Genomic DNA, 17,710 nt, shown 5'->3' with positions numbered 1-17,710 from the left:
TGGTTCACTGAATCTAGAAGATATGAGGAGAAGAGGACAGGCTGCCAAGAAGCAAAATGCATGAGGAACATGAGTGTTATGTTAATTTCACATTTTAATTTCAGCTATTGCCCATGAATAATAAACAGGCCCCAGTCTGGGGATTGTATTATGTTCTTATGGTCCGAAAATTTCTATGATTCATTTTTGAATTTAGAAATTAGAATTATCTTTATGTAATTATATTGATTTAATTGATATATTTATTATGTAATTATTTATTATGTAATTATATTGATTTATTAAGAGTTCCTGCCATCTGGAGAGTTATTTTATATTTTTGCATTTTTCCCCTGTATCTTTTCTTTCACAGTTTCTATAAATGTCAGCCTCACTGCTTGTCTCAATCCCTAAAACACATACGTACTGCACGCACATATTTTACCATGTCCATGTAATTTCTTTTCCTTAAACGAGGGATTTCAATATACGTATTTTTAACTATAACTCTGAGTTTGTAAGCTTGTTATCAAATTGGCCTTAGGACATGGCTTAGGACATCAGCTGTGGTCATGTTATTGACTTTTCGATGAAAATGGAATTCTAAAGATTGTTTTTTATGTTTTGATTTTGTTGTCGTATCTTCTAAAAATGCTCTTCAGAGCATTTTCATGATACTGAAACGACTTCTATTATAATAATTATTCATTAGAACCCAGTAAAACCTGCAAGTACCTCCAAGCTGTAGAATGAAAGCAAGGAGTTGAAATATGATGAAAAAGGCCTACCAGCAGGTGGGATGCCTACTCTGCCACCACATATGTGACTTTGGAAGTGACTTTTGCCCACACTGGCCTCAGTGTCCCTATTTATATACTAAGGATCTTGTATTACATGAACTGTAGGAATTCTCTCAGTATTATTCTAATACCTGAAGTACCTGTTTAATAGTTTTTAAAATCAGAATTCATTCTTATGTAGTAATTTGAAAGATGGCATTTCTGCAAAATTATGTTTTTCTAGTATCTCTGAGAGGTATTACTACTTTTTAATCTTCAACTTAAAGTTAATAAATATTGGAATTTTTCCTTGACAGTATCTTAGCCTGTTTCCCCCACCAAAGGAAAATCTTGGGATTATACTGATTCTTTCTTCTCAAACATACCTTTTTCCTTAAACTAAAAAGGCAAGGTCTAAGAGTAACTGTCTGAGAACCATCCTGGCTCACTTCAGTGGTGTTGAATAATAAGCCTGATAATACAGCAATTCGGTGTAATTCATTTACTTTATTCCATCTCCAAGATAACCTTAAGAAGCAACCATATTGGCCGGGTGTGGTGGCTCACGCCTGTAATATCAGCACTTTGGGAGGCTGAGGCAGGTGGATCACAAGGTCAGGAGATCGAGACTATCCTGGCTAACATGGTGAAACCTCATTCTACTAAAAAAAAAATACAAAAAATTAGCCGGGCGTGGTGGGGGCCATCTGTAGTCTCAGCTACTCAGCTACTCGGGAGGCTGAGGCAGGAGAATGGCATGAACCCGGGAGGTGGAGCTTGCAGTGAGCAGAGATCGCCCCACGGCACTCTAGCCTGGGCGACAGAGCGAGACTCTGTCTCAAAAAAAAAAAAAAAAAAAGCAACCATGTTTCTTCTCTTTGTCCTATTTATCGGCCAGAAACATGGGGAAGGTAGGTTCCTGAATATCGGAAGACCACACAAAATGCAAAGAAACCAGGCTCACATTTATTTTAGTGACCACCAACGCAAGTTTGGTTTGGGTGAGAAGTCCTGTGTTCTGGGTTTGATCCTTGAGGCCTCATGAGTTTCAGCCCTGCTGCTGGAAGTGTCTTGGTTTTAGCCAAACTGGGAGGAAAGTGATATTGAATACTGGTGCAGTCAACTCATTGGAACTGCTTTTCAAAGTGTTCAGGGACAGTGCCAGTGATGCTGTATTAGTTTCCTGTTGCCTTTATAACACATTAGCAGAAACTTAGTTGCCTGAAACAACAACTTACTGTCTTACAGCTGTGGAGGTCAGAAGCCTGAAATAGGTCTTACAAGGGTAAGATGAAGTATTGGCAGTGCTTTGCTCCTTTTGGAGGCCCTAAGGGAGATTCATTCCTTGCCTTTTCTAGTTTCTGGAGGCTGCCTGCATTCCTTGGTTCCTGCCCTCTTCCTCTTAGCACTCTGATCTCTACTTCTACCATCAGAGCTTCTTCTCTGATTTTAACCCTCTTGCCTTCCTCTTATAAGGACTCATGTGATTAGATTGAGCCCATCCAGACAATCCAGGATAATCTCCCCAAGTCAAGGTCCTTAAAAATATCTGCATAGTCCCTTTTTCCATGTGAGGTAACATGTTCATATGTTCTGGATATTACGGTGTAGGCATATTTAGGGCTCATTATTCTCCCTACCACAGATTCCTTCTAGTTATTAATGTTGTTACCTGGATGTTGCCTCCTTCTGGAGGCCTTCTGAGACACCCTTAGTCCTTCATCTTCCCTGGTCATTCTCGACAGTATTTCCCTGTTTTATTAAGTCTGAGAATACTATGTTTATTTTCTAAACTTGTTTTTAACTTAATTGTTCATTTTCTGTCTCCTCTACTATCAGATAAGCTGCACAGGAGCAGAAATATGATCAGTTTTCTTCACTACTTTATCCCCCAAATCTAAATAGCTCCCAGCACTTGGTAGGCTCTCAGAAGAAGGTTATTGAATGAATCAATCTGTATACAGTCTAAGGAAGCTTGCCTTATTTTAAAGCTATGTTAACATACTCCTGTTCCTATTACTATCAATAATGCAAACATTCTTACTAAGCAGTAGTTAAGCATTCTGTCAATGGATTTTCTTTTGAATTTAAGTACATGAGTTTCTCTTTGGGACATGACTGAGATCAATAAAATAAGATACCAGATGTAAAATGGAGCTGCAGGAAAAAGAAAAGATAAGAATTAGAATTAATGCAGACAGTAAATACCTTGCCAAGAAGAATTTTAACATTACCTCGATTCAAGCTGTAATCATGGATACCAAGGTGACTAACATGTGGCCCTTGCGTTGTTCACCACAGATTTGCAGCATTAATATTTCTGATTCAAAGGAAATTGAGGTAAGAGCTTTAATAGTCCTACAAGAAGAATGGAGGAGGGAGAGGTTCATTTTAACTGAAACATCATTTCTGGTAAGCAGAGGCTCTTCCCAAAACATGGTTGTTAGCACTCTAGGAAACTCAAAGAGCTTTAGGTGGAAGGAGTGATGTTATCCATTGACATCACTTTAAAAGCAATTTTAATGGAAAGAGTGTCTTTCTGTAAGCAGTTAATTTATAACTGTTCAGTTGTTGTTCATTTATACATCCAGGGAACTGATAACAACCTTTGAATGAATCAGGCGATCAGAAGATCAACTAAATACCTGGTGCTGATCATTACTAAGGTCTTGATGTGATATTGACCTGTAGTGAGGAGGAGAGGAGGAGGCTAGACGAGGTTGAAAAGGCTTCGTGGAAGAGAGGTGCTATGCACTGAATTGTGCCCTCCCCAAATTTATATGTTGAAACTCTAACCCCCAACATGACTGCGTTTGGAGATGGGAGACCTTTAAGAGGTGATTAAGATTATATGAGGTCATAAGGGTGGGACCCTAATCCAATATGACTGGCGTCCTTATAAGAAGAGAGAGAGACACCAGGCATGTGCACTTACAAAGAAAAGGCTATGTGAGGACACAGAGAGAAAACGGCCATCTGCAGGCCAAGGAGACAGGCCTCAGGAGAAACCAAATCTACCAACACCTCAACCTTGGACTTGTAGCTTCCAGAACTGCGAGAAAATAAATTTCTGTTTAAGCCACCCAGTCTGTGGTATTTTGTTTTGGCAGTCCTAGACAACTACAGGTGGAACTTGATCTAAATCTTGAAGGATGAGTAGGGCTGTTTCTGGGAAACAGCTTTGGTGAAGGGTCTAGTTCAGAAAAGGGCTCAGCAAAATTAATGAATGAAAAAGCCACAGAAAATGTTGGAGTGAACATAGCTTTTGAACTAAAGAGCAGAAGAGAGAACTGAGTGTAGGTGGGCTATGGGTAGGTGCTTATATACCATTATGCCTGGAGTGGGGAAGGTGATTATGGAAGATCCTGAAATCCAGGGAGAAGGGTTTTTTTTTTTTTTTTTTTTTTGATACAGTAGAAAATCTAGGGCTTACATTTGGGATTTTGATAAGGAGTCAACTTTAGAAAAATCAGGGGATATGATATATGGCAGAGGTGGAAATGAAGAGTAAGGTGTGGCTCCAAGAACTACCATAAAAAAAGAAAACGAAGATTAGTTGGGGCTGGGTATTAGTTGAGAAGAGTTAGGAGTGATAGTTGAATGGCTAATGAGGCTCAGAGGTACCCAGGTGATTCTTAAGTTTTGAGGTTTTATGAGGATTAGAATGTGTTAGCAACAGAATTACAAGATTCTCCCATACCTACTTCTTTAAAATAGGAGGATAGACTTTAAAACAAGAATTATCCTTTCTTTCCAAAAAGCCTTGTTGTTAACCAGACTCTCTCCTTTCACCTAATCTCATAGTTTACTGCGTGTGAAATCCCCGGGATGGTTGAGGTCCCCTGTGGCCCCAGAGACTCCTAAGATGTCCCTTCTGGGATGCGCTTGATCTCAGGGAGCAGCATTTCTGTTGGTCTCACATACTATGTGCATTTGCTCATGTGGCTTTTAATCTCTAAAATAATGTTTGTCACATGTTTCTCGTTTTAGTGATTATACATATTTATTTTAGAGGTTTGGATACTGTGGAAACATAAACACAAAAAAATCCAATAATTTGGTGTCCTACTATTTGGATATAGCTACTGTTCATATTTGGTGAGTCGAATGGAACTCACAGTTTTGCGTCCTCCTTTCTTTTCAGTTAATTCACATGATTATTCAGTATGCAAATATTAATGCTATGGGAAACAGTATATTTTTTAGTTTAGAGTCCCTTGTGGTTTTCTCTAGGAGTTCCTAGGATAGCATAGGAAATAGTGATTTTTTTTTTTTTTTTTTTTTTTTTACACAAGAACATTTGGATGGGTGATATTGGCAGTAGATGTGCAGAGGTTCAATTTTGCTTTTAGGAAGATGTGGAAACCTTGATGAAATTATGTCTGGTAAATTAAAACTGAAATACTATTTTTAAAGTATGTTTTTGTGATAAGCGAAAAAGGTATTTTGTAGAGGTTTAGATATCTTCTTTCTAAATATATCATGTTCACCATATTATTTTATTCTCAAATTGAGCATATTTTACTTATTTTCTTTCCAAATGTACAAAATTTTATTTTAAAGAAGCTAGTCACTTAAAATCAGATAAGATGAATGAAGTGCAGTCATCTTGGAAATGAAATGCTTAACCGCTTGAGGTAAACTAAAAAAGTAGGGCACTTGTCCTCTTTGATTGGGTGGTAATTTACTTCAGATTGGTGAATGCTTGGCTTCTAAGAAGATGTAAATTTTACTTTAATATGTTTTCACTTATTCTGCATTTTGAATTATTTTCTTATGACATTGTAAGTGTTTTGAAATAATCATAAGAAAGACTAATTGCCTAATTAGTATGGCTGAGTAATGAATAACCTTTTTTCTTTTTGATATTGTAGTTGACTCATGTTGACCAAGCAAGCTTCCAGGTTGATGCCTTTGGAACGTCGTTCATTCTTGATGTCGTGCTAAATCAGTAAGTGTTGAGCTGCGCTTGCTTTTGTCAGATACACATTAAATCCACTTTCTTTTCCACTTGTAAAGTTTTTTCTTGCTATATTTTACTTCATCTTCCTATACCAGTTAAATATTACATTTGAAACTATACTTGTTGACTGTAGGTTATAAAGTCTGGCAGATAGCAAGAAATGTATATTCATTTGAAATTGAGCACCTATATTAGATTTAATAATGTAAAATGAAAGGCAAGAGTTACCCCAATATTTTTTGTAAGAATATCTATAGCTTAAGTTTCCTGTGAATGACAGTAAATTATGAAAATAATACTTTGGGTATTGAAGTATCTTCCTTGAGAACAGCAGGAAAGAGAAGGTTGCACTTTTTGATTAATGATTCAGAGGACTGGCTGCATGATAGGTGATGCTAAATAATACCTGGAGTTCATTAGATGCTTTGATATGGTGGTGGATTTCTGTGAGGTTTCTGGTCCTGGGATTATCCTGTGAATACAATATAATTTTAGAAATAGTTGTCTACCTAGAATTTTAGGTTTGGAAGGTGCTTTTGATTTGTTGCTGGATTTAATCTCTTTCATTTGGTCTAAATGTAGTGTTTAATAAATCTGGTTAGTTACTGTTCACTTTTTTAAAAAAGGGTTTCTATCCTACTTCTGATCATGGGCAAGTAGGCAGATACCAGGGTTCTGCCAGGCCTATGCTTCTGAGCTGGGCAGCATTGGGCCATAGTTTTCTGGAAGCATTTCTACAACCATTCAGGAAGAAAGTCTGAGGCCAGAAATTCAGGCAAATCGACCAAGAGTGAGAATTAGAGCCTAAGTTGTCTGCAATGGGGAATCAGCTAGATGGAAGACTGTCAGTTAATTTTAAAAAGCATGTAAGAGGCAAGACTTAGGGCCATGTTATCTGGATAGGTAGCCATTAGCCACTTGTGGCTGTTTAAATTTAAATTAATTCATTCAAATAAAACTAAAAATTCTGTTCTTCAGTTGCATTAGCCATATTTTAAATGCTCAATAACCCTCTCTGCCTTCACTCCCTCATCTACTTTACTACCTAGTCTCCTTCTCTGCTTTATTTTAAAAATAATACTTATCACCATTTAATATACAGAGGAACTCTTAGGACATTGTCATTTTTATAGGTCAAAGAAGTTTGACTACCATTATTGATGCATGGCCATCTAATATTTGATATTTTGATTATTTATTTGGTCTATAGTCTTTTTCTTACTCCTAGAATGTAAACTGCTTGAGGGCAGAGATTTTCTTTGCTTCACTGATATATCCTTAACACAGTGTAGGGGCTAAACTCCAGGCTGAGAGTCATATTGACTCAGAAACCAGAGGATAGGATTAGCCAGGAGACAGAGGTGAAATGACCAGGAGAAGAAGAGTGAAACAGCAAAAAAGAAGATAAATGTTTGAGACTAGCTACTGAAAGCCACATGTAGATACTAGGTGTGATTTGGAAAGTCAAGTTCTTAGGTCTCTATTTTAATAACTCCCTTCCATTCCTCTTTGAAATCATTGTCCCTGTTGGTAATCTGTGTTTTCTGCTTCCTGACGTTTGTAATTCCTTGACTTTTAATACTCAAACAAAGAACGGATATTTATTCATGTCCATTCTGGCCAAACTGCCTCACTTACTTTGGAGACATCCGAGTCCAAAGACTTTCTGTTCCTGAAGGAGACACACATATAGTCATACTTATCAAAGCATGAAGTTTGGAATACCGGGGTTGAAGCAAAATTTCTTTTGAGATACTGGCAGAAACCTCTATTGGGCATTTTTCTTTCTATTTCAATGCAAATTTGCAATTACAAGACATGTAAACAATTAAATAAGAGCATAAATGGAGGTAGCCTGGGCTGAGAAACATGCAGTGTGCTCATTTTTTTTTTTTTTGCCTGGGATCAATATTAAACATAGGTGGCAAGTAGCTGTTATCTTTATACTATAAAAATCATGATGTGATACAAAAATGTTCATCTTATTTTTATGTAGAATGTTTTTGTTTCATGGTTTTAGTTTGTGTATTGTCTTAAGTTGGTTAAGGAGCAGGAACGTGAAAAACAATATGTTCTTTAAACTTTTTTTTTTTTCTTATGAAGCAATTCTGGGGCTGTAGAACATACAGAAATTTTTTTTTAACTGGAGGAAAATTAAATAAGTCTATGTGTAGCTAGCTTCTGGTTGCAGAATGGATCCAATAATACATATTTTTTGATTGCAATGGCTGGAAAAGTATCATTACATAATGTTTCTTAATGTTCAGTGAATAAAATTATCTATAAGTAGATTATACAAGAGTTTAACCTTTGAGTAGTAACTTCCACAGGAGGCTGATGAAAATATGGAAAGGTTAAAAATGAAAAGCACAGCCAGTTTCTGTTTCATTAAAATTATCAAGAAAAGGGTGGGGAGTAGTTTTTCTTCATGGGGTCATAGTTGTCAAATTTCACTCTTTAGGACAGATGTATTAACAAAATCAAACATATGGCCTGGTCTGGCCACACTAGTCCTGAGGCTGCATTGGACCTTTCCAGAGGTCAGCAATAAGTCTTATACTTTATTGCAAAACATTCCTCAGAAAGAAGAAAGCTCAATAAGGACATGTAACTATTATCTGAGCGATTCAGTCCAGTTTTTTTTTCTTGTACATCTCCTGTTTTTGAAGAAGTGGATAATTAAACTGCTCCAAACAATGCAAGGATGTTAAAAAACATTTCCTTTCAGGATAACTATTTGATCCTTTGCAACAGGGGACCTGACAAAAACCATGCGTAGCCCCCCAACAAAGAAGCAAGCACTGTCTTTGGACTGTGGTTGGTTGTTTATGATGTGAAATATGTAACAATTAGAAAAAGAATCTTTTATAGCCTGCTTTTTTTGGAAGGGATTCTGTTGTACAGCTCTCAGATCTTGGATGGTCCAGTGCCTAAATTTTGAGTGTATTTTACAGATTCTCAGCTTCTTGCCTTATTTCAATAACAATGAAATGGTTTTTCTCACTGTATGATCCTTATAGCAGTCTTCTTTTCCCCCAGTTTTACAGTAAGTGGTGGGAGGACAACTAGGAACTGAAGCATGACAGATGTCAGCAGATGGGGTTGCCCCTGAAGAATGGGAGGTGGCATGGAGGTAGGGAATAGGGAGAGAGAGAAGCAGAAGCAGGGTTAGACAAGGAACTCCCAGATTCTGTTCAAAAGAGCACATTTAGTCTTGCTTTCTCTCATTTAGAGAAAGCATTTCCAATAGTTACCTCTTGCTTGCTTTACACTGTGGCCCTTGAATTTGTAGGGAAAGTAAGAATCACCATGGGTAAAAGACAGGATCTGAATTCAATGGGAATTGAAAGTTAGATCTGGAAGAGTCTCATCATGCTATATTTACAGTGTGGCTGCTGCTGATGATAAAAATAAGTGATGAGGATAAGATTGTAATTAAATGATGATGTTATGTGATGATAATGAATAACAATAGATAACTCACTGTTATTAATAAATCTGTAACTGAATGCTTTGCTGTTCCACTGAATTCATTATGGTGAATATTTGTTTCCATGTACATTTAATACAAAGTTATTGTGTATAAGACAGATCTGTGTTTGGAGTAGTTTGGAATCCTTATGTTCATTTCATATATATATACACACACACACACGCACACCCTATATATAGGAATATACATATACATATAAACATATATACATACAGATATATGTATACACACACACACACGTTTTCTAAGCTTCTAGTAATGCTAAAAGCTTCTCTAGACCCTGAAGACTTAGACTTGAGAAGAAAGGAAACAAAGACTTTACTCTTAGGGAATTTGCATCTAGCCAGAGAAACAAACAATGAACATTTTAAATAAGGTAATTTCAGAGAGTGACAGTGCCATTTATAGAGAGTGCCTGGTGTGAGGATGAAAATAGCGCCTTCGAGAATTTGTTGTCAGGGACAGGCCATCTCTAAGGAGGTGGCATTTGAAGGTAAGGGGCCCCCATGCAGGGGGAACAGCAAGGGTCAGGGCCCTGTGGCAGGAACAAGCTTAGCATGCTTGAGAGACAGAAATGTGGCTAAGGAGGTTGGAACAGGGATAGCCAAGTTATTAAATGCGGTTGGAAAAGTAGAAGGAACTAAAATATCTAGGGCCTTGTGGGCAACAGAAAGACTTTGGGTGAAAGTCTAAACAGAGGTTATTGATTTTCCCCACACCATTTGTTGCATTATTCACTCCTTCCCCTACTGGCTTATAACGTTTATTCATCAGATTCAGTTATTACATACATTTATTATTATTATTATTTTGAGACGGAGTTTTGCTGTCTTTGTCCAGGCTAGAGTGTGCAATCTCTGCCTCTCAGGTTCCAGTGATTCTTCTGCCTGAGCCTCCCGAGTAGCTAGAATTACAGTGCACCACCATGCCCAGCTAATTTTGTATTTTTAGTAGAGACAGGGTTTCTCCATGTTGGTCAGGCTGGTCTCGAACTGCTGACCTCAGGTGATCCACCTCCCTCGGCCTCCCAAAGTGCTGGGATTACAGGCGTGAGCCACCACGCCTGGCCCAGTTATTACATATTTTAATGTTTTTTCAAAGCAATGTCTTCTGAAGATCTATTCATTGATTTTTAGGGCTTAGTACCATCATACTATTTATTGTAGCTTTATAATGTGTTTTAATAGCTAGTATGGAAATACGTTCCATTATTAGTTTTCTTTTGCAAAATTTTCTTAGATTTTTTGCCTCTTTTAAAACAGAAATTCAGAATAATTTTGTCATTCTTCCTTTACTGGACTGTCACTTTATTGAATTTATTGGACTGTCACTAAACTTATATTTTAATTTGGAAAAAATAGACATTTTTACAGTGCTGAATCTTCCCATCCAACATCACAGTGTATTTTTTTAAATGTTAAGCATTCTCTTATATGTCAGTAAAATTCAGTATTTTTGTTTTTATAGGCCCTGAACATATTTTGTAGAATATTTTCCTAGGAATTGTATTTGTTTTTGTTGCTACCATGGATGTAATATTTTTCCATCATATTTCATAATTATTTATTGGTGTTATAAAGGAAAGCCATTGATTTGTGTTGCACCTTATTGAACTTTCTTATTTTTGCTAATGGCTTTTTATTGTTTCTCTTAGGTTTGAATGTAACATTCTAGTTTGACAATAACATGAATGGCAAATCATTGGAGTTTTTCTTTTCAAAATGTTGCTTACTACTATTTCCTACCTTAACTCTTTTTCTAAAAGTTTCTGAACTGTATAATTTGGTAATAATAGCATTTTTATATTGTGTTTTTTTGGTAATAATAATAACTCTTGTTCATTGTTAAGTAAGTAGAGTGTTGATTATTGATTTGTGAGAGCTAGTCTTTATTTGTTAAAGCAGTATCTTTTATATTTTAAGGAATAGGTATTAGATTTTATTGAATGTTTGTCTAGTCAGTTAAAGCTTCCAGGGCTAGTCGGCTTTCCCATCGGTGACACTAACCCTCCACAACAAGGCCTTTAGGTAGGTTTGGATTTTATCAGTGGACCTGTTATTATGATTTATTATATTAATGTTTCCCATTATTAAAAATTATTCTCAATGCCGATAATAAACTTGACTTTGTCATGTTGGATAATTCATTGTTTTGTCCCATATGTTGCTGGCTTCTCTGGTTGTAACTATGAAGTAGAATTACCATTCCTATTTTTTATCTTAGTTATTATGGCACAAGCCCCTGCTGACATTCTTGGTGTAAATTAATTATATTCCCTAAGTGTTTCCTTTAACTATTTCTGAGATTGGTCTCTAGCTTTTAATTTTATAATCACATTCCTGCCACTGATAGATCCCCCTGCAGAGACCTGCAGACAGCTGGTCTGCTGGGCAGTTTCCCTTCACTAGTGATGCCTGCTAACATCTGCCAGAGTGGTTTCTTGAAGAACCCACAAGCCCAAACCTATCTACAGGCCTTGTTGTGGAGGGTTGGTGTCACCAATGGGAAAGCTGACTAGTCCTGGAAGGTTTTTAAGACAGAAATCTTTGATAAATAATTTTTTTATGTCTATTGATATATTCACGTTTTTCTACTTGTTTTTGAGCCCAACTTTGAGAAATTATAGTTTTGCAAGGAATTGTCCACACCATGGAGTGTTTTACCTTTATCCATATTTATCTGTGTGTGCTTCTCGGAAAATAATTTCTAAAATTTCCCCTGTTCCTGTTCTTATATCCTCTTTCTGAATCCTATTTTTATTTGTGGTTATCTTACCAAATATATAAACTTTTAGGACCTTTTTTTTTTTTGAGACAGGATCTCGCTCTGTCACCCAGTCTGGGAGTGCAATGGCCTGATCTCGGCTTACTATAGCCTCAACTCCCTGGGCTCAAGCAATCCTCCCATCTCACCCTCCTGAGTAGCTGGGACTACAGGTCTGCACCAACATGCCTGGCTAATTTTTGTATTTTTAGTGGGAAACAGGGTTTTACCATGTTGCATAGGCTAGTCTCGAACTCAAATGATTGCCTGCCTCAGTCTCCCAAAATGTTGAGATTACAGACATGAGTCACCACACCTAGCTTAGGAACATATTTATTGTGTACAATGAAATAGTTTTTATTTTTTTAAATAATTTTATTGGCTGGGCGCAGTGGCTCACGCCTGTAATCCCAGCACTTTGGGAGGCCAAGGCGGGTGGACCATGAGGCCAGGAGACTGAGACCATCCTGGCTAACATGGTGAAACCCCATCTCTACTAAAAATACAAAAAAATTAGCCAGGCATGGTGGCGGGTGCCTGTAGTCCCAGCTACTCGGAGGGCTGAGGCAAGAGAATGACGTGAACCCCAGAGGCAGAGCTTGCAGTGAGCTGAGATTGCGCCACTGCACTCCAGCCTGGGCGACAGAGTGAGACTCCATCTCAAAAAAAAAAAAAATTTTTTTTTATATTTCATAAAAGTCACCCATTTCAAGTATACAATTCAGTGATTTTCAGTACCTTTACTGAGTGGTGCAGCAATTACCAAAATTCAATTTTTAAATAATTTTCATTTCTCAACAAGATTGTTTATTGCCATTTACATGTAAACCTCATTCCTGGTCCCAGCCCAACGCAATCACTAATCTACTTTCTGTCTTTATAAATTTGTCTTTTCTGGACATTTCTTATAAAGGGAATTATACACTATGTATTCTTGTATCTGGCTTCTTTTACTTGGCATGTTTTTGAAGTTCATCTGTGCTGTATGTATCAGTTCATTCCTTTTATTACTAAATATTATTTCATTGTATTGATATATCACATTGTGACTACCCATTCACCTGATGGTGGACATTTGGGTTTTTTCTAGCGTTTGGCTAGTATGAATAATGTTGCTATGAACAATCTGTCTGTGAAGTCTTTGTGTTCCTAGATGTTTTCATTTCTCTTGGATAGATACCTAGAAGTAGAATGGTTGGATCATATGGTAGTTTTATGCTTTGAGAAATGCTAAGCTATTTTCCAAAGTGGACTTTTGATTTTTTAAAATGGTGCTATAATAGCTGTTTTTCTATAAATTCTATTTTGCAGGAGGGATGATGTCAAGTATAAATAGTTACTAAGGCTTCAGGTTTTCAGTTTCATGTCTCCTGCAAGTCTGGAAAGAGTTCCATACTTCTCATGGCTATGATCTTATGTTTTTGATTTATAATAAAACTCTACTTTGAAATCTATGTTGAACTTTTGAAACTTTTTAAGGGGTGGGATTCTACTATTGGTGGAATACCTTAAGGAGCATGACAGAGGTATGGCCAATGGCACTGAGAGTGCAATGGAGCTTTATTGAACAGAAGTATACTATCTGCTGGAGATTGTTATAGATCATTTTTCTACAGACACTAACCTTTGCTCATTGTATATTTTTACATTGTAACTGATGAAAAGTAATTTACTTTAAATACTTTTAAAATATTGAAGCCTAACATATATACCAAATAAGTAACATACATGAATAATTTTTTTTTTTTTTTTTTTTTTTTTTTGAGACGGAGTCTCACTGTGTCTCCCAGGCTGGAGTGCAGTGGCGTGATCTCGGCTCACTGCAAGCTCCGCCTCCCGGGTTCACGCCATTCTCCCGCCTCAGCCTCCCAAGTAGCTGAGACTACAGGCGCCCGCCACCACGCCCGGCTAGTTTTTTGTATTTTTAGTAGAGACGGGGTTTCACCATGTTAGCCAGGATAGTCTCGATCTCCTGACCTCGTGATCCACCCGCCTCGGCCTCCCAAAGTGCTGGGATTACAGGCTTGAGCCACCGCGCCTGGCTGAATAATTTTTAAATAATTATTGAGAACCAGAATAATTATTAAGATAACTCTACCCAGATATGAAACATTACCAGTGTTCCACAATCCTCCAGTGTACACTCTCCCTCCCCACTATTGGAAATAATCACCCTGACTTCTGTGATAATCAGTTCAGTGATTTTTCTTTATAGTTTTATCACTTATATATCCATCCCTAAACGAAAGGTACATTTATTTTTCCCTTTTTTTTTGAGACAGAGTCTCTCTCTGTAACCCAGGCTGGAGGGCAGTGGTGCCATCTCAGCTTACTGCAACCTCCGCCTCCCAGGTTCAATTGATTCTCATGCCTCAGTCTCCCGAGTAGCTGGGATTACAGGCGCTTGCCATCACACCCAACTAATTTTTTTTGTATTTTTAGTAGAGACAGAGTTTTGCCATGTTGGCCAGGCTGGTCTCAAACTCCTCACCTCAAGTGATCCACTTGCCTTGGCCTCCCAAAGTTCTGGGATTACAGACGTGAGCCACTGCGCCCAGCCTTTCTCCTTCTTTTAAAATAATTGAATGCAGAATGGACTTGTGGATTTTTATTTATGTGATATTTACACTCAATTTCAATCATGTTTCTTTGTGATATTCAAATTTTTCTAAAGTTGGCTTATAGAAGCCCTTTTGATTTCTGTTTTTTTGACATAATCCTATTAATCTTTAAGTGCTTCTTTGTATTCTGGGACAGGAAGAGAGCCTTCTTGCTTTCTGGGACAATCAGATTGACTTTTTATTATATCTTAGAATTGATTTCTAGTTTTTTATGATGACTAGTTTATAGACTAATCTTTGTCTTCGTTTCCCTGTTTCAGTTGTTTATTATCAACTTAACTTATTGTATTAAAAAATGCCAAAGACTGACAGCTATCACTATTCTTATTTTTAATCAAGTATTGAACCAACACACAAATCAGTGACAAGCATTTCAATTCTTTGACTTTTGGGTGGATTGCTTTGCACATATTAATTAAATTGAGTGAAATATAAGATCTCAGAAATAGCTGTTTTTAGAATGCCGTGGTAGTTAACTATAGTGAGTTTGAGGTGGTAATCAGGATTTTAAAGAAACATTAGAATTTTAAAGGGGTAAGTTCTTACTCTTCTCAAGATTGAAACACTCTTAAAACTCACTAGTGAAATCCTTAATCTGTTTTTCTCTCACAACTGAAAGACATTTGATCAGAGATAAGTGAACCTTAATCAGATTCAGCTCAGATCAGAGAAATTATCTCTGTGTTCAAGCCACTCTTGACCATTTAGAGGAAACAGATATTTATCTGGTGATCTGTAATGCGAGATGGTATCAACCCAGGGAAAGAATGAGCAATCTTGCCTGGTTAAAGGGCTTCTGATAAAGTTTCATAGAAAAATTGGTGTTCTTTGTGGCTTTCAAAACTGTGTAAGATTTTGCTACAGCAGGGTTATCTAAAGCAGAGGAAAGAGATGGAACATGGATATAGTGATATGAAAGTGCCCCCGGAGAGTTATATGAAGTTCAGGGGCCTGGGGAGGGCTGGGAGACTAAGAATACCTTGTTTGGTTGGGGCCTAGGGAAGGTGTTGATGACTCCACTAACAAAGGTGTTGATGGCTCCACTAACAAAGGGGAACTTCATTTCGTTGGTAATGGAGGACTGTCAAGGTTTTTAAGCGAATGTTAAGGTTAGTACATTTTTCAGGAAGGTAACTTTGATAGCGGTATGGAAGTTTGATTAGTCATGAATATAGACACTTGATATGTTTTGAAATATTGAATAAGAAGCTTACTTTGATTCGTGGTTTTGATTATCAAAATAATTCCTGATTTCCATAGGTGGTATTCATTTTTAGTTCTACTATAAGTGGAGATTTTGCTTATTCTTATTATTGCTTACTTATTCATAAATTGTTTTTCTATAGCACACTTTCATAATGCTTTGGACTGAAAGTAACAAAAAAAGTCTGACTCAAGGATCTTGAAAGGAGATTCATGATCTCCTATAACTGTAAATCCAGAGGTTGTGCAGCCCCAAGTGTGACTCCAGCCATGCTACTTTGTCATTCTTGGGTCCAGAGAAGACAAAAAGACCACGTCTTCCTCTGACTCATTGTAGGGAACCAGGGAACCTTTTCACCAAAACTTCAGAGGTCTTATTGGCCAGAACTGGGTCAAAACTCCTCTTAAACTTTGGTAAAGAAAAAGGTACCGCTGTGATTAGTTGATACTAGTCAGGATTACCCCAGAAATGGGGTGAGTTCACCTTTCCCCGAGTCATATAGGAGAAGAGAGGATCACTGACCAAACAAGGGATCTATTGACTAGTGGCATATGGGGTGGATATTGGAGAGATATCCAGAGGGTCTGCCAAAGAGAATTTTGGTAAAGGTAACCTTGAGGAATAAATAGACTTGAGTGCTATTGTGGTACTGCTGCTGAGTTCATTCCACAGCCTTGCTGAAATGAGAACCCTCTGTCTAATAAATGTATACCCCTTTACACTTGATCCAACAGGTGCTCCTTTTATCAAAAATAATGAGGCATGCAACAGTAAAACCTGGGAATTCGTATTGAATTTTATTTATTGGTTATCTTTATATATCTTATTATTCATCCCCACTGAGATCCTGTAATAAATTGCTTTAATTTTTTTTTCATTTTAGTAACTTCTACTGTAAATAGAAGAATAATTAAATTAGAAGTATTGAATGTCAGACTGTGCAAGAATAGCCCTGGGCACACTGTGAAATTCAGTTCTTCAGCTGACTTACTCTGGACACCACCTGAACCTATAGCTTCCCTCTGTCAGAAAGTCAGTATGCCTCAGGCCATTCTAAAGGTCCTTCCATCACCTTACCTGTCACGTGCATTCTCTTCTTCCTTCTGCTGTGCAGTGTGGTCACCCTGATATCTTGGTTCTGTTGATTACCTCTTCTCTGATAAATCAATTCATGAAGATAAATTGGTTGGTTCTAGCCCCCTTCTCAGTCCATGTATGTGACTTCTTGGAGATATTCTTGCCTCTTTGGGGTAACTCAAAGGATTGACTCCAATAGGTGATATTTTAGGATAGGGGAAGATTTTGAGTACTATGATGTCTCTTAAACTTCACTGTTCAAAAAGCGATATATACACAGAACTAGCCCTACTAAAAGGGTTATTTGAGCCCATGAAGCCATATTTACACTAGACTACTCAGAGAAATTCCATACATTAAAGCAATAATCATTCGGAGAAAAAACAAAATCAGCTTATTAATAAATAATAAAATTGTTTATAATCAGTAATAATCATGAAAGTGTCTGAATTTTCTGATATAAAGAATATACTAAAAATCCCTCTTTTTACAAAAATTATGTTGTGGCTTTGTTTCACGTTGTGAAAATGGTTACTGTCATTCTTTAGCCAAACTTTGACTGTGGAGATCTGATAGCCTTGTTGTCACTTGAGTAACCTTTTTCCCCATTACTTTCTCCCTTTCTGGATCTAATTTTGATGTGGGTCTAATTCATATCTCTTCTTTTTAAAGTGTTCTTTTTTTTTCTGATCCCACCCTGATTCCTCCTGTAGGCTATAGCTCAGATTATAACAGACAACAAAGCTTAGTAGAGGTCACAGAAACTTCCAGTTCTCACTTTGCTATGTACCTTGCATTTAAAGTGTGTAATCACAGAAACTGCCAAGTTTA

At 37.1% G+C, this 17,710-nt stretch overlaps 1 protein-coding gene across 15 annotated transcripts in view; it reads left to right on the top strand.

Moving 5' to 3' along the window:
* ADAM22 (ADAM metallopeptidase domain 22) overlaps positions 1-17,710 on the top strand; it is a 242,205-nt gene that overhangs the window by 30,701 nt on the left and 193,794 nt on the right. For all 15 annotated transcript variants that reach the window (XM_077997084.1, XM_028846111.2, XM_077997080.1 and 12 more), the window contains one exon: positions 5,633-5,709. In XM_077997084.1, coding sequence (XP_077853210.1) covers positions 5,633-5,709 — 77 coding nt within the window. The remainder of the gene's footprint in view (positions 1-5,632; positions 5,710-17,710) is intronic.

This window comes from Macaca mulatta, chromosome 3 (genome assembly GCF_049350105.2).
Source record: "Macaca mulatta isolate MMU2019108-1 chromosome 3, T2T-MMU8v2.0, whole genome shotgun sequence".
Classification (NCBI taxonomy): domain Eukaryota; kingdom Metazoa; phylum Chordata; class Mammalia; order Primates; family Cercopithecidae; genus Macaca; species Macaca mulatta.
This window is presented reverse-complemented; position numbering and strand designations above follow the sequence as displayed.